General features: G+C 42.0%; 2 protein-coding genes across 4 annotated transcripts; one reads left to right on the forward strand and one right to left on the reverse strand.

Annotated features, from left to right (window-relative positions):
• Positions 1 to 24674, reverse strand: LOC112227223 (ATP-dependent zinc metalloprotease YME1L1). Of its 2 annotated transcripts, none has more exons than XM_024392107.2 (18): positions 24510 to 24674; positions 14231 to 14359; positions 12098 to 12278; positions 10312 to 10410; positions 9845 to 9951; positions 9466 to 9616; positions 9028 to 9111; positions 8317 to 8469; positions 7679 to 7831; positions 7349 to 7481; positions 6872 to 6934; positions 6587 to 6699; positions 6031 to 6186; positions 5387 to 5538; positions 2584 to 2710; positions 990 to 1063; positions 638 to 724; positions 1 to 382 (listed from the first exon to the last, which is right to left on the reverse strand). In XM_024392107.2, exons 1-18 carry the CDS (start codon positions 24540 to 24542, stop codon positions 239 to 241), a joined length of 2139 nt encoding a protein of 712 aa, XP_024247875.1. In that variant the 5' UTR covers positions 24543 to 24674; the 3' UTR covers positions 1 to 238. The 2 variants fall into 2 exon arrangements, with proteins under 2 accessions (XP_024247875.1, XP_024247874.1); XM_024392106.2 differs by having other exon boundaries at positions 8317 to 8490.
• Positions 19264 to 20603, forward strand: LOC112227222 (chromosomal protein D1). 2 transcript variants are annotated; one of them, XM_024392104.2, is made up of 2 exons: positions 19264 to 20171; positions 20229 to 20603. In XM_024392104.2, the coding sequence occupies exons 1-2, from the start codon at positions 19264 to 19266 to the stop codon at positions 20476 to 20478; spliced, it is 1158 nt and encodes a 385-aa protein (XP_024247872.2). In that variant the 3' UTR covers positions 20479 to 20603. The 2 variants fall into 2 exon arrangements, with proteins under 2 accessions (XP_024247872.2, XP_042163615.1); XM_042307681.1 differs by having other exon boundaries at positions 19264 to 20158; positions 20216 to 20603.
• Positions 24675 to 26362: the final 1688 nt, after the last annotated feature.

Here is a 26362-nt window from a genome sequence, read left to right on the forward strand (position 1 = left end):
ATAATTCCACTTGTATATATTATGGGGTATTGTGTGTAGGCCAGTGACACAAAAACTTAATTTAATCCGTTTTAAATTCAGGCTGTGAATACTTCCTGAAGACACTGTACATGCACACGTACAGCTCCGTAGCTCTGTTTGCGTAGACTGTGAAATCACCGTGGACAGAGATTTATTGTCTTCCCACCCCTCACCCGATCTCCCAAATTAAACAGTGACACCTCCACCCTTGGAAGTCTCATCTTGTCTCCAGGCCCTTGCCCTCCAGGACCATCTTGATCTCTCTGGCATCCAGCGTCTCGTATTGCAACAGGGCGTTGGCTAGGTTCTGGTGTTCTTTAGCGTGAGACTTGAGGAGAGCCCTGGCCCGCTCGTACGAATCCTGGGGACCACACAAACCAGGAGATAACACATGTAGGGGTTGAGTGAATTTCTGAAAAGGGATGGTATATATTACAATGCAATTAAGGCTTACACACACATGCAAATTGTGCCTGTTATTTCCCTAAACTGTGATACTCTGAACAAGCTCGGTTTGAGAAATGGGAAAGATAAAAAAAAAAAAAAAAAATTGTATTTAACAAGCCAAAGAGCACTGGGTCAGGGGCTTGGAAGGATGATGGAGGTGGAAACGTACCTTTAAAAGTTTCCTGACTTCGTGTTCGATGGCAGCCTGTGTCTCTGGGCTCTGCTTGGTTTGGTCAGTGTAGGTCATGACACCCAGCTTCAACACAGGTAGGTGTGTGTGTGTGTGTGTGTGAGAGAAAGAGAAAGCAAGAGCAGAGAGAGAGAATATAATATATATGTAGCGCTACAAAATTGGGTGGTTCCCGTTCATGCCAATAAAGCTAATTGAATTGAGAATCAGGGTTCAAAGGCCAACACCAAATGTCCTGAAAAGGTATACAGTAAAAACAGCAGGACTTTGCTGACGCTTTATTAGACATGACTTCAATTTGTCGACCAAACGTCCAGCATCCATAACTTACCCTCTCACACATACCAAATCTGGTCACCATCATTTTTGCAATTCTGGTGGCAGCATCAAAGTCACTTGATGCACCTGAAAAAAAAAAAAAAAAAAAGAAGTTGAACATGTTGTTTATATAGAATTTGTTCAGTCTTTAAAAAAAATGAAGCACTTTTGGAAGATGATTAATGCTCTAAAAGATATCAATGTCTCAGTGAGATACAGCACATTGCTGGCAACACTAATGATGTGGGTTAGTCATCAGCACGGTGCTGGCAACACTAATGAGATCATCAGCATGGTGCTGGCAACACTAATGAGTTGTCATCAGCATGGTGCTGGCAACACTAATGACGTGGGTTAGTCATCAGCACAGTGCTGGCAACACTAATGATGTGGGTTAGTCATCAGCACGGTGCTGGCAACACTAATGATGTGGGTTAGTCATCAGCGCGGTGCTGGCAACACTAATGATGTGGGTTAGTCATCAGCACGGTGCTGGCAACACTAATGACGTGGGTTAGTCATCAGCATGGTGCTGGCAACACTAATGACCTGGGTTAGTCATCAGCATGGTGCTGGCAACACTAATGATGTGGGTTAGCGCGGTGCTGGACACTAATGATGTGGGTTAGTCATCAGCATGGTGCTGGCATCACTAATGATGTGGGTTAGTCATCAGCATGGTGCTGGCAACACTAATGATGTGGGTTAGTCATCAGCGCAGTGCTGGCAACACTAATGATGTGGGTTAGTCATCAGCATGGTGCTGGCATCACTAATGAAGTCATCAGCATGGTGCTGGCAACACTAATGACCTGGGTTAGTCATCAGCATGGTGCTGGCAACACTAATGACCTGGGTTAGTCATCAGCGCGGTGCTGGCAACACTAATGATGTGGGTTAGTCATCAGCGCGGTGCTGGCAACACTAATGATGTGGGTTAGTCATCAGCGCGGTGCTGGCATCACTAATGATGTGGGTTAGTCATCAGCATGGTGCTGGCAACACTAATGATGTGGGTTCGATTCCTGCCTGGGCCCCATAATATTGAAAATATTAATATTATTAATGCTCTTGTTTACGTGTTGCTGTGCGTTTTGTTGCCAACCTTACTTTGCGGTTTTTACTTTTTAATTACCGTTTATATTTTTCCCCCCACTCAATTTTTTTTTCATTCAACTTTTTCACTCCGGATGCTTTATCTGGACATGGTTCGTCAGGACCTCCAACAGCTGAAGCTAAGTAGTAACATTAACATGATGCCTTCTAATTGCAGTCGCTGTACTCATAATATACAGGAGAACGATCGCCTTACGGCGAGGATAGCTGTGCTACAAGCCCAGCTTCAGACGCAATCGTTAGACAAGGGTAATTTCAGTGTAGGAAAGGATGAAACAGCGTCTGTGCCACCAGTAAGTACAGATAGTAACGTTAGTATAAATCCCATCGCACGGTCCCCGCAGCCGGACAACTTTCTCACGGTTTCTGGAGGGAAATGCTCCATCCTGTTTGAGGAATATTGTTGTTACACTACATACAGTACTGCACAAGGTGTATACTGTAATTCCGTAGTCAAATTACCCTCCTACGCCCTACATCCCCCTGCATACCAGTAGTGATGAACTCATTGCCAAATATGATCTCCTCTGCCACGCGGCCTCCCATGCTGACATCCATCTGGGCCAGCAGCTGAGCACGCGTCTCGCTCCAGCGGTCATCATCTGGGAGCATTGACACCTGGAAGACAGTGGGGGGAGGGGGGGTTGATTGGCATTTCACACTTAATGTTTTCAGAAAAACATAAAAAACAAAACAAAAAAATTTACATTTCCTAGACAAAACCACAGGAGGACTAAGGCACTTTTCATTATATCAAAACGAGGCCTTGTGGTATTGGCTCAGTGGAATGGATTCCTAAAAGACATGGAGGTCCAGATAATCTACAGCTCCTTCAGAAAGTATTCATACCCCTCGACTTATTCCACATCTTTCTGCGTTACAGGCAGCCAGAATTAAAACTTGATTAAATAGACTTGTGATGATAATTGTGATGAGGGAATTGCTTGAGTGTTTAAAGTTTCCAGGAGCACTGTGGTCTCCACCATTGGGAAATTGAGAAAAAAAAAAAATGGAACTACCCAGACTCCACCTAGAGCTGTCCGCCCGACTAAACTGAGCAGCCGGGCAAGAAGGACCTTGGTCAGGGAGATGACTGAGAACCCAATGACCACTGACAGAACTACAGAGTTCCTTGGCTGAGATGGGAGAACCTGCTAGAAGAACAACAGTCTCTACAACACTTCACCAATCTGGACATTATGGGAGAGTGGCCAGATAGAAGTCACTCCTGAGAAAAAAGGCACATGACAGCATGCCTGGAGTTTGCAAAAAGTCACGTGAAAGACAGATCATAAGACAAAAGATTGTGGTCTGATGACACAAAAATGTAAGTATTTGCCCTGAATGCAAAGCATTATGTCTGGAGAAAACCAGGCACAGCTCATCACCCGTCTACCACCATCCCTACTGTGAAGCATGGTGGTGGCAGCATCATGCTACAGGGATGCTTTTTAGCACCAGGGACTGGGAGACTGGTAAGGATGGAGGGAACAATGAATGAAGCCAAATACAGGTAAATCATTGATGAGAACCTGCTTCAGAGTGCAAACGACCTTAGACTGGGTTGAAAATGTATATTTCAACAGGACAATGACCCGAAGCATACAGCCAAAGCAATGCTGGAATGGCTTCAGAACAAGAATGTAAAATTCCTTGAGTGATCCAACAGAAGCCCAGACATGAATCCCATTGAAAATCTGTGGAAAGACTTGAAGATTGCTGTTCACTGAGACTTCCCATCTAACTGTGAGAGAAAATCCCCAAATCCAGACGACTCAAAGCTGATACAGACATACCCCCAGACGACTCAAAGCTGATACAGACATACCCCCAGACGACTCAAAGCTGATACAGACATACCCCCAGACGACTCAAAGCTGATACAGACATACCCCCAGACGACTCAAAGCTGATACAGACATACCCCCAGACGACTCAAAGCTGATACAGACATACCCCCAGAGACAAAGCTGATACAGACATACCCCCAGACGACTCAAAGCTGATACAGACATACCCCCAGACGACTCAAAGCTGATACAGACATACCCCCAGACGACTCAAAGCTGATACAGACATACCCCCAGACGACTCAAAGCTGATACAGACATACCCCCAGACGACTCAAAGCTGATACAGACATACCCCCAGACGACTCAAAGCTGATACAGACATACCCCCAGACGACTCAAAGCTGATACAGACATACCCCCAGACGACTCAAAGCTGATACAGACATACCCCCAGACGACTCAAAGCTGATACAGACATACCCCCAGACGACTCAAAGCTGATACAGACATACCCCCAGACGACTCAAAGCTGTATTCACCAAAGGTGCTTCTACAAAGTATTGACTCAGTTGTGTGAGTACTTATGTAAATGAGATATTTTTGTATTACATTCTTCAATAAATTTGCAAATAAAAAAAAATAAAAAATAAAAACATGTTTTGGTATTGTGTGCAGATGCTTGAGAAAATATATATAAATGTAATGAATTTTTTTATTTAGGCTGTAACATAAAATGTGGTAAAGAATCTCAAATAAAATAATGAAAAAAGCATGAATCGGGTTTAAGCTTTTGGGGCGTTTTCAACAATGATGTGTATATAAAGCCATCCAGGGTTTATATATGTAAAAAAGATTTTGGAAGCTAAAGAAATTATTTTATTAATGTCTAAATTCTTTCTGACACATTATATTATACCTTAATGTATACATTTAAATTATATTATGTTAGAAAAACATTTTTTTTTTTATCCTGAAAGTATTCAAAGCCTCTCAATGGCCAATACATAGATAGATTGCTAATGCTAAGGTTTTTACACATCATTGATTTCCAAGCTACTGTGGCAGGTAAATGGAGTCAAGAGATGGCAATGTTTCAAATAGGCCTAGCTTGTGTATCACCATCAGTAGCTGACAACAAATCAGCTCGCTAACTTGATTCTTCTTACAGGTATGTACTCCTAAAGTAAAAATGCATTGGATTGGTATAGACACGGGTGAGAGAGTTTCCTTCAACCATATTCTTTGCACCTGTCTCTGTGCTATTCCTTTTAAATCCAAGTCACAACAGCCTGTTGGGATTGAGGGAAAACAGTGAGGTGAAAGGATGAGAGGTGTGTGTGTGTGTGTGTGTGTGTGTGTGTGTGTGTGTGTGTGTCTATAATAACCTTAGTGCACAGGACACGGTGTAAGCAGTACAGTGAAATGCTACTGGTCTGTAGCCCTCCCTTCCCATCTTGTTTTCTATAGATTTTAAAATGTCCCTATTTCCAGTCCTACTTACATGACCCAGCGTAGGTCCTCTGGGCATGATGGTGGCTTTGTTGATGGGCATGGCATCCTTGGTGTAGTACGCCACGATAGAGTGGCCAGACTCGTGGTACGCCGTGATCTCCTTGTTCTTTTTATCTATCTCCACACTCCTCCTCTCTGGGCCTGTGGGAGGTAAGCGAGACCGAAAGAAGAGTTGATTTCCAAAACCTGCTCAAAGATCCCCGAATCCCCAATAAACTCCTAACCCTAACGTATAATCGACTAGATTCAGCAGCGTGACGTTTTTTCTCTTGAGTGGATTGACGGTGGTCCAGGAACATCATTTAAAATAAACTGCAAATTGATGGCAAGAAGCCCAAACAGATATAATATTGGACTAAACCATAATCAATTTCAAACCCTGCTTACATTTGTATACCATCACATCTCTCTATAATGCGTGGGAATACTTGGGAGATGATTTCCTGGTGTTTTTAACAGTCTTTTATGCAAGTCAGATTTGTTGTTGTTGTTGTTGAAATGTCCCCCCAATAGGGTGGTAGCCCATCTAACCCTCTCAGATCTAAACAGGTGGCTAGGAGGTTGGGGATAGGGCATGATTTGTGATACAGAGGTATGTATCTATTTCGTCCCCATTCCTACAGCAGAGCTCACCCATGAGGATCTTGTCCTTGGTGAACTCCAGCTCTTTGAGGGTCACCATGTCTTTGCCGTCCACCGCCGCCTTCAGAGCCGCTTGGTTGACCAGGTTCTCCAGGTCGGCCCCGGAGAAGCCCACTGTTCCCCTGGCGATGATCCCAGCCTCCACATCTGCATGAGGAAGCCAGGTCGTTAGCAGGAATAGGTACAGCTAAGCTAGGTCAACTATAGTGTGTCTTACTAGCACGTTCTTCTCTTTTAGTATGTAGCCATAGGCTATTAACATGCAGCGATTAGCATGTTGCCACTGCAGATTCTCATATAGCCATTGTCTAAAGGAATGCAGCCATTAGCATGTAGCTATTAGCATGTATCCATTAGCAAGTAGCCATAGTCTATTAGCATACAGCCATTAGCATGTTGCCACTGTAGATTCTCATATAGCCATAGTTTATTTGCAAGCACCCATTAGCATTTAGCCCAGCAGATTCACTTGTGTGAAGCTATTACTCATCAGCAATAGACTCAAGCTATGATCAACATAGGTCACACATGTGTGTTGCTCACGTACCAGGGTCTACTTTAATCTTCCTAAGGTACCAGTTGAGGATCTCTGTGCGCCCCTTCACATCTGGCTTGGGAACGGTGACCTGCATGTCGAAACGTCCCGGTCGAATCAGAGCGCTAAGGGAGGGGAGGGAGTGACAGAGTTTCACTGACTTTAGGTTAGTTTTAACATGGCAAGTCAATATGTACTCATGACAACTAATGAAACCCTGTAACAAAAACATTTAATTTTAAAAGACAGACATTTCATTGAGCAACATTATTATGAGATGAATAAAGCTTAACATACTTATCCAAAGCCTCGGGGAAGTTTGTCGCTCCAATGATAATGACCCCTTCGTTTGGTTTGAACCTGCGGGCGACAATTGTGACACGTTCAGGGAAGTCGGTGTATCCATCCTACTGGGGGGCGGATTGAATCAACGTTGTTTCCACATCATAAAAAAAAGAAAGTTGAATCAATGTGGAAAACTGATTGGATTTGCATAAAGTCAACAGGAATTCTGGGATTTTTTTCTTCCAACATTTAACCTAAATCTAATGACTGACATTTATTGTTGAACTAGACGTTGGAATGACATCTGTGATGTCACGTTTCTCCACACAGAAAGTAGGGTCGTGTTTTCTACAGGAAACATTTTGCAACTTTAAAAAAAAAAACAGTGTTCTTGTTGGACAATCTCACGTAAGATCCTCGATTTGGCTTTGTTTTATAAAATGTTTCCCCTCACCGAACACAACTCAGAAGAACCCGTTGGAAACATACCCATCCATCTCAGCCAGTAGCTGGTTGATGGTCTGTCTGGAGTAGGGGTGCATGGGAGACTCGATCCTCTTCCCTCCGACGCTGTCCAACTCGTCAATGAAGATCACGCACGGAGTGTTTGCTTTGGCTTCCTCTGCAGATGTAATGTATAGAGAGGGTGGGTTGAAGTCTAGGGCCTCAGATATACGGTTGATAAATTATGACAAATCCATCGTTGCGACCAGGTTTGGGTTAAAACATTTTTTTTTTAAAGACAGTGAAAATTACAATATTAGGTTCAGGGTTGGAAGCCAGGAATGAGTGGAGACTTGAAGAGGAGATGGGACTCACTGAAGAGGTTCCTGATGCGACTGGCTCCAACCCCCACAAACATCTCATCAAACTCAGAGCCAGAGGCATAATAAAATGGTACGTTGGCTTCTCCAGCCACAGCTCTGGCCAACAGAGTCTTCCCAGTACCAGGAGGGCCAACCAGCAAGATCCCTGCACACACACAGACAGAGAGATCGAGAGTGATAACAACAACTGTAATAGGTAATATACAGTAATACAATATTCACCTAACAAAGTAGACCTTTATGAATGTTGACTCTAAAATATTAGATTGAAATTCAATGTGGAAGTAAATAATAAGATATGTAACTAACTGTAAGAAATAGCCAATTAAAGTGGCAACAAAGTTAATGGCACCGTTTTCATCTTCCATAAGGGGAAGATTGTGTTCCTGCCTAAACAACTTCTATAATTCAGAATTGTTCAGTCTACACCTGGGTTGTGTTCATTAGGGCACCAAAACGGTACATTTGTTTATAAACGTTTTGAAACAGAAAACAAAAATGAACGTTTCTTACTGGACAAATCCACGTAGTCCTTCTTGTTCCAGTCAGTCTTTTTGTTCTATTTGGTGCCTAATGAACACAACTCTGATCAACTAAAGGCCATAAAAAGAGCTTGACGGTCTACTGCACCTCTCGGCAGTTTCCCTCCGAGGACGGTGAACTTCTCTGGGCTCCGGAGGAACTCCACCACCTCCTGCAGCTCGTTCTTGGCCTCCTCCACCCCTTTGACGTGCTCAAACGTCACGTTCTTCATGTGGACAGGGTCCACCGCTGAGTCCAGGCCTGATGTGGTTCGGAATCGTACTGTCCAGAACGGTTAGATTAAGGTTCGAAATCACACTGCAAAAGCGTTCTTAGCTATGGTTAGAGTTATTTTAGTTTGGCAACAAATCACCGTCTTTAAGAAGCATTCGGTAAACTAAAAAAAAAAACGATATTATCATCAAGTTATCTTGATTACTCAAACTTGCTAGACATGCTTTTGTGTGTAAATTCTGAACGCATCAGCAAAGAGGTAAAGGCTCAATCTGGGATGCTGTTCAACTGTCATTTGAATGAATGAATTACATAGGCTACCCATTGACTTATAAAGAATGTTACATTAAAACAGACAATATCCAGCTTCAAAAACTGGTCACTCATGGACTGTGTATGAATTTAACACAGATTACGTTTCTCCTGGCCCAACCCTCTGCAGCGAAGAGTGAAGTGTGACTAAAATGCAAGCTACAGATTGCAGCTTTAAAAAGTACACACCAAGCTGCATGCTAGAGCGAAGGACTTCAAGCTTGATTAGAGAGATTGATTAGAGAGATTGACAAAATGAAAAGGAGCCTTTACCCGATAGGAAGGGCGTCTTGGAGAGGCCGTAGAGTCCCAGGAGCAGCAGGACCAGCAGGACCAGCCTCGTCCTCCTCAGAGAGTCTGCAGAGAAGATGAGAGTTTCAATCCACTTTAATTCAATACGGGAAAAAAAATATGAAAGGCGGGCATGCATCTCTTGTTGCAGTAAGCCTTCGGGTCCTGCAAGCTGAAACCGTGGTCATTTAATGCTCACTGCAAGAAGAGTAGAGCTGGTGACTTTCATTTTTCTGGAAGATAACATACACCTAGGTAATGTTTAGTAGGCAGTAGAAACATTAGACAATGTTGTGAAACGAAGGAGGTACTACCTGAGCTGTTCCATTAAGAACACCCGTTTTGGTTTTCCGTTTTGCCATGTGTCTTACTGAGCATGACCCTGGTCTTGTAGTGAGGTGTTGTATAGTGTACACTTGCCTTGTGTGCGCTGTGTCAGAGCTTGGGATTTCAGGAAGCCCTCAGCAAACCCGGTCTTGAAAGAATCTTGCTGCACATCAGGAACATTCTTGTTCTTCATAAGCTTGTCCAAGGTTTCCACCTCCATCCCCTTATCACGTGTCAGGAGGCCCTGCATGAGACAACAGTCAGATATGTTTACAATAAAACCAGGAGCATGTTCAGTAGGAAAACATCTGAGAGAAAACATTCGTCTTTGTCAAATAAGATATAAAAATTACACCCCCAATTTTCCATTGTTAAAACATTTTCAAACATTTTTCTATGGTGTGGCCTAATGAACAAGACCCAGGTACTCTCTCCGGAGAATGACAGAGTACAGACAAACCAGTGGTCTCACCTTCATAAAGGAGGGTGTAAAGCCATCTGATTCCATGGGACGCTCAAAGCCTGCCTGCAGTCGCTTGTGTTTCCCTAGAGTTTTAAAGCCTCTGTTCTGGATCCATACTGGAAACAAGTACACATACTGTATGTTCAACACGTATAAAATCAAAACTACACATTTCTAAGTAGAAAGATGTTTGGTAAATATGAATGCAGTTTTAGGTGTTCATGATCACACTCAAATATGGGTGAGTGATTGTCAAAAACAGCAGACAAACACCATGCCCTCCATTTCATTGAACAAACTCTTCCTCTAAAATAGACCAATAGCAACGGTAGAATAGGCTCCCATTTAAAATGGATGTCACAAGCATATGCCACTGTTGACATTGACTTGCATTTGCAAGAGAACTGCGCTGGGATTTTTGCTGGATATTTATTAGTCACTTAATTACAAAATAATATAAAATTATCTTTGATTACCTGGGCAATAGCGGAGCTCTGTACAAACTGCCTGAAGAGGGGAAGGGATCTGTTTGCAGAAAACAGGGTAGGAGGTGCCCATTTTACCACCAGAGAACCCTACAAGGACAATGGAAGGAGGGTTGGATGTGCATATCCCGCCCAATAGTTAGAATCACTAATTAAATCCTATGTCTCAAAAATCAACTCGTTCATAGAAATACGATACTAAATTAAATTCTATAATAGACATCAATCAGTACAAAAAAAAAACACTTATCATAAGCGAATCATATGTATTCTATACTGCAATAACATGAAGTCAACCCCCCACACACCCTATGATATGGGCCCTACACAAAAGGCGATTTAAACTCAGATAAATCTGAAATTGGGTTACAGCTAATTGTTCAATTACCGGGTGAGTTTCCCCCCCCCAAAAAGATCATGTTTAGCATTAAGCTCATCATTTGTACAAGATGAATTTAGTTTTTGGGAAACATCAACCAGCAGTAGGGTTACTACTCACTAACCAGCAGTAGGGTTACTATAGTCATTATCTATATACAGTGGAAGTCGGAAGTTTACATACACCTTAGCCAAATACATTTAAACTCAGTTTTTCAATTCCTGACGTTTAATCCTAGTAAAAATGCCCTGTCTTTAGGTCAGTTAGGTTGGGTTTAACTTGGGTCAAATGTTTCAGGTAGCCTTCCACAAGCTTCCCACAATAAGTTGGGTGAATTTTGGCCCATTCCTCCTGACAGAGCTGATGTAACTGAGTCAGGTTTGTAGGCCTCCTTGCTCGCACATGCTTTTTCAGTTCTGCCCACAACTTTTCTATAGGAAGAGGTCAGGGATTTGTGATGGCCACTCCAATACCTTGACTTTGTTGTCCTTAAGCCATTTTGCCCGAACTTTGGAAGTATGCTTGGAGTCATTGTCCATTTGGAAGACCCATTTGTGACCAAGCTTTAACTTCCTGACTGATGTCATGAGATGTTGCTTCAATATATCCACATAATTTTCTTTCCTCATGATGCCATCTATTTTGTGAAGTGCACCAGTCCCTGCAGCAAAGGCTGAGCGGCCTTTCAGGTTATGTCGATATAGGACTCGTTTAACTGTGGATATAGATACTTTTGTACCCATTTCCTCCAGCATCTTCACAAGGTCCTTTGCTGTTGTTCTGGGATTCTTCCCAGAAGCGTCTCCTTCCTGAGCGGTAGGACAGCTGCGTGGTCCCATGGTGTTTCTACTTGCGTACTATTGCTTGTACAAATGAACGTGGTACCTTCAGGCGTTTGGAAATTGCTCCCAAGGATGAACCAGACATGTGGAGGTCTACAATTTTTTTTCTGAGATCTTGACTGATTTCTTTTGATTTTCACATGATGTCAAGCAAAGAGGCACTGAGTTTGAAGGTAAGCCTTGAAATACATCCACAGGTACACCTCCAATTGACTCAAATGATGTCAATTAGCCTATCAGAAGCTTCTAAAGCCATGACATCATTTTCTAGAATTTTCAAAGCTGTTTAAAGGCACAGTCAACTTAGTGTGTGAACTTCTGACCCACTGGAATTATGATACAGTGAATATGAAATAATCGGTGAAATAATCTGTCTGTAAACAATTGTTGGAAAAATGACTTGTGTCATGCAAAAAGTAGATGTCCTAACCGACTTCCAAACTATAGTTTGTTAACAAGAAATTTGCGGAGTGGTTGAAAAAAAGAAGATTTAATGACTCCAACCAAAGTGTATGTAAACTTCCGACTTCAACTGTAGATGTGTCCTTTGCCTCACCATGCTTGTTGTGGAAGAAGGAATGTGAGGAGAGGTGAGAGATCCCCCAGGCCTGTTGGCTGGGGCTGGATGAGGACAGCGCCCCCTGTTGACTCAGACGTGGTAACATAGTGCTTATTAGCTCGTCCAGTTGCCCCACGCCCAGGTCAGACAGGCCCAGGTCCCTCAGGCTCCACGTGGGCTACGCATACAAATCAAATGTTATTTGTCACATTCTTCATAAACAGGTGTAGACTAACAGTGAAATGCATACTTATGAGTCCTTTCAAACAATGTAGAGAGATTTTTTTTAGAAATAGAAAAATAATAACAAGGAATAAATCCACATGATAACTTGGCTACACACACACACCTAGTGGTTAGTGTTGGACTAGTAACCGAAAGGTTGCAAGATCGAATACCCGAGTTGACAAGGTAAAAATCTGTCGTTCTGCCCCTGAACAAGGCAGTTAAACCCACTGTTCCTAGGCCATCATTGAAAATAAGAATTTGTTCTTAACTGACCTGCCAAGTTAAATAAAAAGGTCAAATAAAATAAAATAAAAACTTGTCTATATACAAAAGGATACCAGTACAGTACTGGTATATATAAAGTACAGGTACACACACAGAACACACTTTAAAATGCTTTATTTGAATCCACAAATTATACTACATTTTAAAAGGATTCAAACATTTCAAAAGGTTACAGACACAGTGCATTCGGACCCCTTGATTTAACACATTTTGTTACGTTACAGCCTGATTCTAAAATGGATTAAACCCCCCCTACCTCCCTCAATCTACACACAATACACCATAATGACAAAGCAAAAACAGGTTTAGAAATTTTAGCAAATTTACTACAAATAAAAAACACTGAAATATCACATCTATGTAAGTACTCAGACCAGTCACTCAGTATTTTGTTAAAGCACCTTCGGCAGCGATTACAGCCTCAAATCTTCTTGGGTATGACGCTACAAGCTTGGCACACCTGTATTTGGGGAGGTTCCTTCGCCCATGTTTGAGCGCTCTGGAGCAGGTTTGCATCAAGGATCTTTGTACTTTGCTCCATTCATCTTTCCCTCGATTATGATCATCCCAGTCCCAGAAAAACATCCCCACAGCATGATGCTGCCACCACCAAGCTTCACTGTAGGGATGGTGCCAGGTTTCCTCCAGATGTGACGCTTGGCATTCAGGCCAAAGAGTTCAATCTTGGTTTCATCAGACCAGAGAATCTTGTTTCTCATCGTCTGAGAGTCTTTAGGTGTCTTTTGGCAAACTCCAAGGGGGCTGTCATGTGCCTTTTACTGAGGTATGGATTCCATCTGGTCACTCTACCATAAATGCCTGATTGTGTAGATGGGAGAACCTTCCAGAAGGACAACCATCTCTGCAGCACTCCACCAGAGGAACCATCAGGTTCTTGATCACCTCCCCAACCAAGGCCCTTCTCCCCCGATTGCTCAGTTTGGCCGGCCGGTTCTTGGAAGAGTCTTGGTGGTTCCAAATTTCTTCCATTTAAGAATGATGGAGGTCACTGTGTTTTTGGGGACATTCAATGCTGCAGAATTGTTGGGTTACCCTTCCCCAGATCTGTGCCTCAACACAATCCTGTCTTGGAGCTCTACGGAAAATTCCTTTGACGTCATGGCTTGGTTTTTGCTCTGACATGCACTGTCAACTGTGGGACATTATATAGACAGGTGTGTGCCTTTGCAAATCATGTCCAATCAATTGAATTGGACTCCTGGTGGACTCCAAGTTCTAGAAACAACTCAAGGATGCACCTGAGCTCCATTTCGAGTCTCATAGCAAAGGATCTGAATACTTATGTAAATAAGGCATTTGTTTAAAAAAAAAATTGTAATAAATTAGCAAAAATGTCTAAAAACCTGCTTCGATTCATCATTCTGGGGTATTGTGTGTCGATTGAGGGGAAAAAAATATATTTTATCCATTTTAGAATAAGGCTGTAATGTAACAAAATGTGGAAAAGTCAAGAGGTCTGAATACTTCCCGAAAGCAATGGATACAGAAATCCCTTTGTTTTCCATATAGCTAGGCTGCCCATGACAGTTGGACAGAACAGTATTGCCAGCTGCTTTGCAGATCTGCAAGCTGTAGGCCGTGTGCATGTGCATTTACCTCTGTGCTCTGCAAGTCCTGTTCCAAGGCATGCGCTCTATGCTGAGGTTTAGCAGCGGCATTGCTGCTGCCCACTGCAGTCTTCAGGTATTGGATGGCATTGATCAGGTGACTCAGGGGGACAGTGACCTGCCAGGCAACACACAACAGGAATAAATCAGCTCACACACGTTAATTGCTGTTTAGTATGAAACCATTTTAAACTGTGTCCCACAACACACAGTCATGCACAATGTGGGACTCTCCCAAAGTATAACCAGTAGTATCTACCAGGAATAATCAAATCATAACCAGTAGTATCCACCAGGAATAATGAATCATAACCAGTAGTATCCACCAGGAATAATGAATCATAACCAGTAGTATCCACCAGGAATAATGAATCATAACCAGTAGTATCCACCAGGAATAATGAATCATAACCAGTAGTGTCCACCAGGAATAATGAATCATAACCAGTAGTATCTACCAGGAATAATGAATCATAACCAGTAGTATCCACCAGGAATAATGAATCATAACCAGGAGTATCTACCAGGAATAATGAATCATAACCAGTAGTATCCACCAGGAATAATGAATCATAACCAGTAGTATCCACCAGGAATAATGAATCATAACCAGTAGTATCCACCAGGAATAATGAATCATAACCAGTAGTATCCACCAGGAATAATCAATCATAACCAGTAGTATCCACCAGGAATAATGAATCATAATGAGTAGTATCTACCAGGAATAATGAATCATAACCAGTAGTATCCACCAGGAATAATGAATCATAACCAGTAGTATCCACCAGGAATAATGAATCATAACCAGTAGTATCTACCAGGAATAATGAATCATAACCAGTAGTATCCACCAGGAATAATGAATCATAACCAGTAGTATCCACCAGGAATAATGAATCATAACCAGTAGTATCCACCAGGAATAATGAATCATAACCAGTAAACACTAATGCTTCATTTCTAAATTACGTCAAAGTGTTGGAATGTGAAAATGGTGCCTTCTGGTTTGCTTCATATTTGAAATATTGAAATGATGTATACTTTTACTTTTGATACTAAAAGTATAATTACAACCAACTCATTTTAGACTTTTCTCAAGTAGTATTTTTATGGGTGACTTTCACTTGAGTCATTTCCTATTAAGGTATCATTACTTTTACTCAAGTATGACAATTGGGTACTCTATCAAATCAGTGATTAACATACATACATACATACATACATCTCATATAAAGTAATAAATGGCCAGTATCCTATAGTAAATACTGTGAGCAGAACAAAATCACGCCAATCGTCATGAAACCCCACAGAATAACAAAGTAGAAGAAAAATATACTGATAACGAAGCCATTTTATCTGTGGTAGAATCGGAAATGAAAATATTTTTTTTAAACATTTTTTTAAAAAAAAGAGTATAATTTGCACTTAGTTCGATGAACCTCGGGTGGACCGGAAGCGGTTGCAAATTCAAATTCGGTTGTAAAGATTTTAAGCTTTTTTTTTTTTTTTTGTCTCCTCAGACGTGGTGGCTAACAACAACGACAGAGAACCATTTATAGAGCTTCATGTGGTGAAACGAAGGATTTTCCCAAGGTAATGCATGAATGCCGTATTAAAAAAAAATTAAAAATTAAAACTCAACTAACGTTAGCAAATCAAGGAGCTAAATAAAAGGTTATTACATAAAAATAAAAATAAAAAATAGTAATCAAGGAGCTAATGTAACTAGCAAACAAAGCTAACGCTAGCTAGCATAATTGATTATCCCAACCTGGCTACAGCTAGCTTTACTACCATGCATTTTTTTTGTGTAATCTACAATTCTGGCGGCACTGTTGAGGTTAAAAACGCGATACGAGCTGGCTAGCCTGCTAACGTCGGTCACAAATGTTTCTCCTTGCAGCTGTAGTGTTGCTAGCTAACGTTAGCTACTCGCTAACATCAGTAGCGTTGGAGACACTTGCGTTTTTTTTTTGTGCAAACCGAGCTTGTGCATAATATACGCCTTTTCTCATCATACTGCTTTGTTGCTTGTGTAATACGTGTGTTGTGGGGGTAGAATAACACAATGTGGACATTTATGCCATGCAAAAGCATTTGATATCCTAAAAACGTTCAATGTCATAATTAACAATCAACATGGTGTAACGTTAGCTACCGTGCTAATGTTCAGAGTGCGAATTACATTGTGCAATTCGTGGTCTTATGGGCCTAATAAAGACGTCAACAATTACTTTATTATTATTTATTTTTTAATTTTACATAAACAACAAGTCGTCTTAATGTTTGTCAAACAAAATACTTAAAGTAAACTGCATGTTCGTCCACTCAAATAACCCCAGCATCAAATCAGTTTCATTGCATGTATATTCGCGCCATTTCATATGAATAGAAAGACATCTGTTTACGAAACACAAAGAAGTGTCCCTAATGACATTCTCGGCGATTGCCATTGATTATGCTCATATTGATTAAGTCTACAGCAATGGATGTGTTTTGCTTAATTTTTTAAAACTTGTTTTGTTACTTGTAAAGTCGGGCGACCTGAAATGAGGCTGAAACTGTCCGGGGAAAACAGGATGGTCACCATAACACACACACACGGTCAATTTATTAGACTAGATTATAATGTGTATTACCATGAACGTCAAAATATGCCTACTGGTGACGTAGTGGTTAAACGTTTAGTTTTTTTGCTGGGTAACAATTTCTAAACTTTAGCCCCGGGACTGCCGATCACGAATATTATTCCGCAGAGAAACACGAAGATTGAACTTCACTCAGAGTAGCGGTGGATCTCCAACGCATTCATAGTCAATTGCCAAACATTCCTGTAAAAAAAAAAAAAAAAAGATAAAGCCTTGTTCCTATTTACTTATTTTATTAATCTTGGGTTGTTGTTTTTTCGGTAGGTGCACCCGATTCAGCGAACTGTTGCCATTCTGAAACATTTCATGTGCCTGAAGGTACAAACTCTTTCTTCCCGTTTCTTCCCGGTGGGCCCTAGGAATAGTAATGCATTTTATTTTGTAAAGTGGTTTCTTGCATCTTAACAACATTTTCAGTCACCTCCTTGTCTGAAGGATTAATGTCAAGCCCTGCATGATTTTTTACATTTTAAATTCAGTCTCATGTAATGTAGGCCTCATTGAACACCACACATTGACTGCTACTGTAGGCTAAAGGATAAATAGCTGTTCCATGTTAAAATGTTATGGGATGCATTTTTCTCCATTGTTTTTGATGGTAGGCCTACATTATGATCAAATAGCCACAGTAGCCTACTTGGCCACTGTTAGTTGTAACTTAACGCGGGTACAACCTCAGTTGTTCACAGTAAAACGTGCAGAATTTTCAATGTTCAGGTTTGCTCTCAGCAGACCTGAAATGTGCTCAGTGCCTGAAAAAAAAAACGAGGGAACATTGATGGGTAAAACTGAATACTGGTTGTGGAAAAAAGTAACGCTCCCTATTTTTCTGAAAAAGATGGGTAAATGGAGTTTACCCTCCTAGTCCTACACCACTGCCGGTGTAGCCTGTCCTCAGACTAGACCATTTTACACAAACAGGTAGTCTACATTCAATATAATAGGCCTACAACAGCTGAATAAAAACACGTTTACACTCTAGTTGATAAAGTGGTCCATAATTCATTCATTGAATGCTACTTTTCTTTCCTTACATTAATGAGTGGTGTCATTATTAAGCATTTAACAATTGAACTTAAACCCTGTACCTTGGAGATCTCGGGAAAGTGCACTATACCTATAAAACATTTCATCGTGGGTGCACAAATCCAAAATAATGAAGGCCCATGTCATTGCAAAATTGAATGGTTCTAACGGAAAGAGTCAACTACTATAGGCCTACTGTCATTAACATATACTTGTTGAAAGGATTGGATGCGTGTTGGAAAGAGTCAACTACTATAGACTATAGGCCTACTGTCATTAACATATACTTGTTGAATGGATTGGATGCGTGTTGGAGTCTAGTTGTCTAAATATCTACTTCTGAACATTATCTGTGGCGCACCTGAATAACAAAGCAATGAGTTCTCTAAAACAGCTGACTGACAAAAGAAAACGATGATGAATCAACGGATTAATCTAATGCATTGGAATAAACCTTTTTTTAAATCAAGGACGCATGGCAAACAAATGGCAAATTAGGAAGTACAAAGGAAAATCTATGCATTTTTTAAAAGGAGCTCAGCACCAAGTGGACAGTGCCGCTTTCTAGCCAGCAATAGAATTCTACAGTACCATTCATGGACAGGAAGACTTTGTGCAGCCACGTGGATATAAATGGTTTAAACCACGTTTTTCTCCATATTTACCACTGCATTTTAAACAAATAGAATGGTTCAAATTAGCATTATTTAGAGCCCCCTCAAGTTTGACTTTTGTTGCATTCAGGGGAGCTGAGCCCCCCCTAAACATTACACCTTACATGTTCTGTTTAGAGGCGAATTAGCTCTGGCAGCCAAAACAACCAAATACTCCCATCTAAACGTGAATCGATTCTCAATTGCTGTACGGTTCTAGAAACAAAGCCCTCTACTTTCATACCACAAAATAACAAGCAAATGCTAAATATACAGTTACTGTACACTGTTAACACAGTTGCAGCCAATGGCATCGTGCTTCCATTTAAACACAGGTGTTCGGAGAAGCAGATAGCCAATTAGCACGTCTGCCTGTTTTCCCGCAAACAAGCTCTGTAACATGGAAATATGACTGTGTGGGAACCCTAACCCTATAAAAAGTGTAGTTATTTAACCTAACTATGGTTAGGTCAGCCTTTACCACAAACCGTATCGGTCGACCAGCTTAATGATATCCGATTTCAAATCACTGACCTTATTGCTGTCCTAATAGAATTGCATGGAATCAGAAGAAAAAAATCTTTGGGTAGATTTGTCTTTCATTTCAGGGCAATTTACATGTTTTTTTATAAGTAACCATGTCAATGTCTTTTACAGTGGGTTGCACCTGAAGATCACAGGTCCATCGGAGAATGGCACTGAACCACGATGAAATAATAGAAGGAATGGAGATTAAAATGGAAGTGGAAGAAGTGGCAACCAATTCTGAAGTGCAGGTAGATGTTGCTGGCAGTGAAGAGTCAGATAAAGCTTTGTCCAATAGTAACCTCGCAACACCTAAAAGGGGGCGGGGTAGGCCACCCAAATATGGATCAGTCTCCAAGTCAGATAAATCCTTGTCTAATGGTAACCCCTCAATACCTAAGAGGGGAAGGGGTAGGCCACCCAAATATGGATCAGTCTCCAAGTCAGATAATGCCTTGTCTAATTGTAACCCCTCAACACCTAAGAGAGGTAGACCTAAAGGATCAGTGTTTATGAAAACCAAGATGCTGAAGGTGATCGGCCTCGCGGCGGCTTGCCTACCCCGAAAACCAGGTGACCCCTCCCCAAAGAAGCGTGGCAGACCCCGAAAAAAGCGTGGCCGGCCCAGTAAAGTTGAATCAACAAGGAAGTGCCTAACACCCAAGGGGGAAGAGGATAGAAAACTGGAAAGCCAAGCAAGGCGGCCCCCCGGAAGGCCGCGTATCTATCCACGCATTGATTCTCCAGTCACTGAGCCCAGGGGAAGAGGTCGCCCACGGAAAAGGGGCCGTCCCCCTGGTGCAGCAAACAAAGTTAAGAGGGGGGCAGAGCAGGATAAGGACAACGGTGAACCTCCAGTCAAACGATCCTTCCACGCCAAAGAAAAAAGCAAGGAAGCAGGATTTCCACCAGTCGAAGAAAGTGATCAGGAAGATGAAACGGGGAGGGTGGATCAAGAAAGTGAAAAGTGGAAGGTGGAATATAGAGAAGACCCCAAGAATCCAGTTACCCCCAGTGACCCCACTAGCTTTCTCTGGTCAAGTCACATAACACCTAACAGAGGTAGGCCGAAAGGGTCAGTCTCCAAGTTACTGGGTAGCCCCATAACACCTAACAGAGGTAGGCCGAAAGGGTCAGTCTCCAAGTTACTGGGTAGCCCCATAACACCTAACAGAGGTAGGCCGAAAGGGTCAGTCTCCAAGTTACTGGGTAGCCCCATAACACCTAACAGAGGTAGGCCGAAAGGGTCAGTCTCCAAGTTACTGGGTAGCCCCATAACACCTAACAGAGGTAGGCCGAAAGGGTCAGTCTCCAAGTTACTGGGTAGCCCCATAACACCTAACAGAGGTACCGAAAGGATCGGTCTCCAAGTTACTGGGTAGCCCCATAACACCTAACAGAGGTAGGCCGAAAGGGTCAGTCTCCAAGTTACTGGGTAGCCCAATAACACCTAACAGAGGTAGGCCGAAAGGATCGGTCTCCAAGTTACTGGGTAGCCCCATAACACCTAAGAGAGGTAGACCTAAAGGATCAGTGTTTACACAACCCAAGATACTGAAGGCGACGGGCGAGCCGCCGCGAGGCCAACCTCGAGAAGTGGTTGACCTCTCCCTTGATAAGCATGGCCGGCCCAGTATAGTTCAATTGAAAAGGGGAAGGCCAAAGAAAAGGGGAAGGCCAAAGAAGATACTAACACCCGATGAGGAAGAAGAGCTAAAGAAACTGGAAAGCCAACCAAGAAGACCATGCGGAAGGCCACGTATCTATCCCTGCGATGATCCTCCAGTCACTGAGCCCAGGGGAAGAGGTCGCCCACGGACAAGGGGCCGTCCCCCTGGTGCAGCAAACAAAGTTAAGAGGGGGGCAGAGCAGAATAAGAACAACAGTGAACCTCCAGTCAAACGCTCCTTCCACGCCAAAGAAAAAAGCGAGGAAGCAGGATTTCCACCAGTGGAAGAAAGTGATCAGGAAGATGAAACCGGGAGGGTGGATCAAGAAAGTGAAAAGTGGAAGGTGGAATATAGAGAAGACCCCAAGAAGCCAGTTACCCCCAGTGACCCCACTAGCTTTCTCTGGGCAAGTCACATAACACCTAACAGAGGTAGGCCGAAAGGATCGGTCTCCAAGTTACTTGGTAGCCCCATAACACCTAACAGAGGTAGGCCGAAAGGATCGGTCTCCAAGTTACTGGGTAGCCCCATAACACCTAACAGAGGTAGGCCGAAAGGATCAGTGTCCAAGTTACTGGGTAGCCCCATAACACCTAACAGAGGTAGGCCGAAAGGATCAGTGTCCAAGTTACTGGGTAGCCCCATAACACCTAACAGAGGTAGGCCGAAAGGATCAGTATTTACACAACCCAAGATACTGAAGGTGATCGGCCTCGCGGCGGCTTGCCTACCCCGAAAACCAGATGACCCCTCCCCAAAGAAGCGTGGCCGACCCCGAAAAAAGAAGCGTGGCCGGCCCAGTAAAGTTGAATCGACAAGGAAGAGCCTAACACCCAAGGGGGAAGAGGATAGAAAACTGGAAAGCCAAGCAAGGCGGCCCCCCGGAAGGCCGCGTATCTATCCACGCATTGATTCTCCAGTCACTGAGCCCAGGGGAAGAGGTCGCCCACGGAAAAGGGGCCGTCCCCCTGGTGCAGCAAACAAAGTTAAGAGGGGGGCAGAGCAGGATAAGGACAACGGTGAACCTCCAGTCAAATGCAACTTTCACTCCAAAGACAAAACAGAGGAAGCAGGATTTCCACCAGTAGAAGAAAGTGATCAGGAAGATGAAACGGGGAGGGTGGATGAAGAAAGTGAAACGGGGAAGAATATAGAGAAGTCACCACGAAGCCAGTTACCCCCAGTGACTGTAATAGCTTTATCGGTGCCATAAGCAGGATAATGTTTGGCGACAGCTCAGCCAGCGACGGCACCCCTTTATCTAGTTTGTAAAAATGTGTGTGCCAGTATAGCCTGATTTTTGATAGAAAACTACATGATCAGATGAGGGTGGCCTGTTAGGGTGATCACTGTCATGAACATACACAGAAAAAAAGGGAAAAAAACGCAGTTTGTAAAGTGTTGCTCCCATGTTTCATGAGCTGAAATAAAAGATCCCAGACATTTTAAATACGCACAAAAAGCAACTCAAATTGTGCAAAAATATGTGTTTACATTCCTGATAGTGAGCATTTCTCCTTTGCTAAGATAAATCCATCCACCAGACAGGTGTGCCATATCAAGAAGCTGATTAAACAGCATGATCATTACACAGCACAACCTTGTGCTGGGGACATAAACGGCCACTAAAATGTGCGGTTGTCGTCACACAAGTTGAGTGTGCAATGTTGACTGCAGCAATGTTCACCAGAGCTATTGCCACAATTTCATTTTATCGATGGAAATTTGAACGCACAGAGATAGTGTGACAACATCCTGAGGCCCATTGTTGTGCCATGTATCTGCCGCCATCACCTCATGTTTCGGCATGAAAATGCACAGCCCCAAGTCACAAAGAAATGTACACAATTCCTGGAAGCTGTAAATGTACCAGTTATTCCATGGCCGGCATACTCACCAGACATGTCACCCATTGAGCACGTTTGGGATCCTCTGGATCAACAGCATGTTCCAGGTCCCGCCAATATCCAGCAACTTCACACAGCCATTTAAGAGGAGTGGGACAACATTCCACAGGCCACAATCAACAGCCTGATCAACTCTATACGAAGGAGATGTCACGCTGCATGAGGCAAATACTGACTGGTTATGAGCCACACCCCCTGCTTGTTTTAAAGGTATCTGTGACCAAAAGATGCATATCTATTCCTAGTCATGTGAAATCCATAGATAAAAAAGGTCTAATTCATTTATTTCAATTGACTAATTTCCTTATATGAACTGCACTTCATGTTGAATTTTTATTTTTGTTCAGTGTAGATATTGCATTCACCTTTTTATGGGGTTAAAATGGTTGTTATTTGGACTGTGCAACTTTCAATTCAACATCCCTAAAAATGTATCCATTAAGACGTACAGATATTCACTTCTGTGAGGGTTTTGTTCACTAATATTATCCTTGTAGTTTTCTTAACATTACTCAGATCTTTAGGATTTAGACTTCTGTACTTTGTTGGCTGTCAGTCCTGATAACTACTTTTTGATTGTACCTGGGCCCGGTTTCCCAAAAGCATCTTAAGGCTAAGTTCGTAGTTAGAGCCATAGGATCCTATGGTTCTCATGAACGTAGCCTTACAATGCTTTTGGAAAACTGGGCCCAGAGGAGTAACATTTCAAACGGGGACAGCTTGTGTGAGATTTTTCTAGGTTAGTCTCAATTGAGTCTTCACATTTTAGTCAACATTTTCTATAATCATGTTATCGTCTGTCGGTGACATTTTAATGTCGGAGGGTAGTATGAATGAGTTGTTTTCATTGACTAAATTGTGTAAGTTTACTGCAGTAAAATGTCAGACGTATTACATTTGATGGTTTTTAAAAAATCTCAATAAAAAGCAAAAAAAAGGTCAGTTATTCTGTTCTTATTCAGCACATGGCTTTCGAGTGTATCAAACATGTTTGAAAATCAGATTTGGTCAGTTGGCTAATATCAGCTCATCCAGCCACCCCTGGAGCTTTATATGAGTAAAATACTTTGCTCAAGGGCACACCGGCAGGAGACGGTACCTGGGATTTGACACCAGCAGCCCTCTAGGTGACAGTGTCTACTCATGAGCATCAGAACAGACTACACAGGTGCCACCAAACCAACAACTGTCTAGCTACATTATTTTACAAATCAGTCATCAAGTTCAGCCAGCTAGCTATTATAGCCTCCTACAGCACTGCTCTACTAAAATAAAGGCTCTTGGGATACTATTCTACAGACCCCTGACTGCCTCTCCAGCATGATCCATGTCGGGTCAAGACCTCGCTGCAATGTAGCAAGCTGTCCACCTGCCATTCCGTAATAGTAGCATAAACTAGCTAACTTACATTTCAGGAGTTTCTTCTCAGTTGTGTAGTAAGGTTGGCTTGACGTAACGTTAAAATAGCTAATTTAGCTGTGAGATTGAGCTAGATTGCTGCAACTACCCCAAGGAGACCACAAACAAACCCTGGGTCAAGTTAACTCATCTAGCTAACCAATGACCTTTTACAGATGAAAAGTATATTTTAAAACCTTTTCAAAATGTACAAGATATCCCTGAAAACTTCACAATAACCATATATATATATTTTTTTTTTTTTTGGGGGGTCAATAGCATTACTCAATATTATATAGACATCACTACTTGCGAAGAAAGGATTGACAGCTAGCTAAGGTTAATTTAGTATTTAACTATGACTTAACTAGTTACTGTAACGTTAACTGCTCAACAACACTTCGCTACTGCTAACTAGCTACTTATTTTGTTGTTTACCTGTGGTTGGACGGATGTTGACAATGAAAACATTCCCAATGTCCCTCTCTAGACAGGCCAACAATGTGTTTAGAGGATCCTTTCCGATATGCCCTTTGATTCTCGTTCCTTCTATCCGGTCCAGCCGTCCACTCAGTTTGTTCGCGAAATGAAAGCGGCTAATTATAAAGGTCAACCGGATATGTTACATTAACAACCGGGGTAAATGCTTAGCTGTAAGAATGAATGCAATGATTCCGTGAGATAAAACATATTTTGAAGCTATATAGCTAGCCTGAATCAATGGATCATTTATATTGTTATTTAGGCCAATGTATGCCACATCTAAAAAAAAAAAAAAAAGAAAGAAGGCAAGATTGCATATCGATGACACACCAATCCAAATGATATAGTTGCCGAAATACAAATTAGGCTTATCACAACATTTGTGGAAAATATCTCCCTAAATATGACTAAATATTAATAATAATATTTGACCAGTCCATATAAAACATCTGGTCCCCACAGGCTCTTGCAAAAGCACATTTCATTTGGCAACTATACACAGAGTAATGTTGATCAATCTGACACAAGAAATAAGGAACATATTATTTTCCTTTTTAAAAAAATCTTCAAACTTGTATTCATGCTCCTAATAGATTTGTATCAACATGCTATTGATTTTGGTGCGGCAGGTAGCCTAGAGGTTCGAGTGATGGACTAGTAACCGAAAAGTCGCAAGATTGAATCCCCGAGCTGTCGTTCTGCCCTTCAACAAGGCATTTAACCCACTGTTCCTAGGCCGTCATTGTAAATAATAATTTGTTCTTAACTGACTTGCCTCGTTTAGTAAAGGTAAAAAAGATCTCGTCCTTAGTGAATGGGAATGACAGTGCGACATTAGCTGCTAACAATCAAAAATAAAAAACGGTAGACCTCCAATTGACCTTATGCCAATTACTGAATTTGTTCCTATTTTTCGGTTTTAATGAGCAGATACAATCGTAGAGACCCTCCTGTCGCTAGTTATGGATAATGCTTTAGTAACATAAGCAACCATAAGGTTGGCTATATAACAGGGGCAACCCCCCCCCCACACACACACACACAAACACACAAGACTGTAATACTACTGACACAACATAGGCAACTATAGTACAGCATTTCTCATCTTTTACTGTACCAGTGACGGTGAAACACTCCTTTTTTAACCAGCTCGTTTTAACCAGCTTATGTTTAAGACACATACAACATGTAAAAGCACTTCTGGAGATACAACTCACCACTAACAGTGCCTCTGTTGCCTTCCTGTTGTGCAATCTGTCTCTGCATCTTTTCTGCTGACGTCTGTCTGTCTGTCTGTCTGTGTCTCTGTCTCTGTCTCTGTCTCTGTCTGTCTGTCTGTCTGTCTGTCTGTCTGTCTGTCTGTCTGTCTGTCTGTCTGTCTGTCTGTCTGTCTGTCTGTCTGTCTGTCTGTCTGTCTGTCTCTTTCACAGTCTTTGCTTCTCCTTGTGCTCCTCTGTTGTGACTCTGTCTGTCACTCCTACGTGTTAATTGCTATTAAATACTATTAAATACAGTGCCTTTGGAAAGTATTCAGACCCCTTGACTTTTTCCACATTTGGTTAAGTTAACCTTATTCTTAAATTGACTAAATAAATAAACAAAATCCTCATCAATCTACATACAATACCCCATAATGACAAAGCAAAAACAGGTTTTTAGAAATGTTTGCAAATGTATAAAAAACAAAAACAGAAATGTCTTATTTACATAAGTATTCAGCCCCTTTGCTATGTGACTTGAAATTGAGCTCAGGTGCATCCTGTTTCCATTGATCATCCTTGAGATGTTTCCACAACTTGATTGGAGTC

Source organism: Oncorhynchus tshawytscha, linkage group LG28 (assembly GCF_018296145.1).
Source record: "Oncorhynchus tshawytscha isolate Ot180627B linkage group LG28, Otsh_v2.0, whole genome shotgun sequence".
Classification (NCBI taxonomy): Eukaryota; Metazoa; Chordata; class Actinopteri; order Salmoniformes; family Salmonidae; genus Oncorhynchus; species Oncorhynchus tshawytscha.

Bases quoted from the DNA above. Each gene is read 5' to 3' on its own strand.
- LOC112227223 (XM_024392106.2), bottom strand. From the start codon at position 24,542: ATGTTTTCATTGTCAACATCCGTCCAACCACAG. The intron at 12,279-14,230 runs GTAAATGCACAT...TTGTATGCGTAG, and splicing joins AGGACTTGCAGAGCACAGAG to CCCACGTGGAGCCTGAGGGA. The intron at 7,832-8,316 runs GTGCAGTAGACC...GTGTGTGTGCAG, and splicing joins CGGAGGGAAACTGCCGAGAG to GGATCTTGCTGGTTGGCCCT.
- LOC112227222 (XM_024392104.2), top strand. From the start codon at position 19,264: ATGGCACTGAACCACGATGAAATAATAGAAGGAATGGAGATTAAAATG. The intron at 20,172-20,228 runs GTCAGTCTCCAA...TAGGCCGAAAGG, and splicing joins AACAGAGGTAGGCCGAAAGG to GTCAGTCTCCAAGTTACTGG.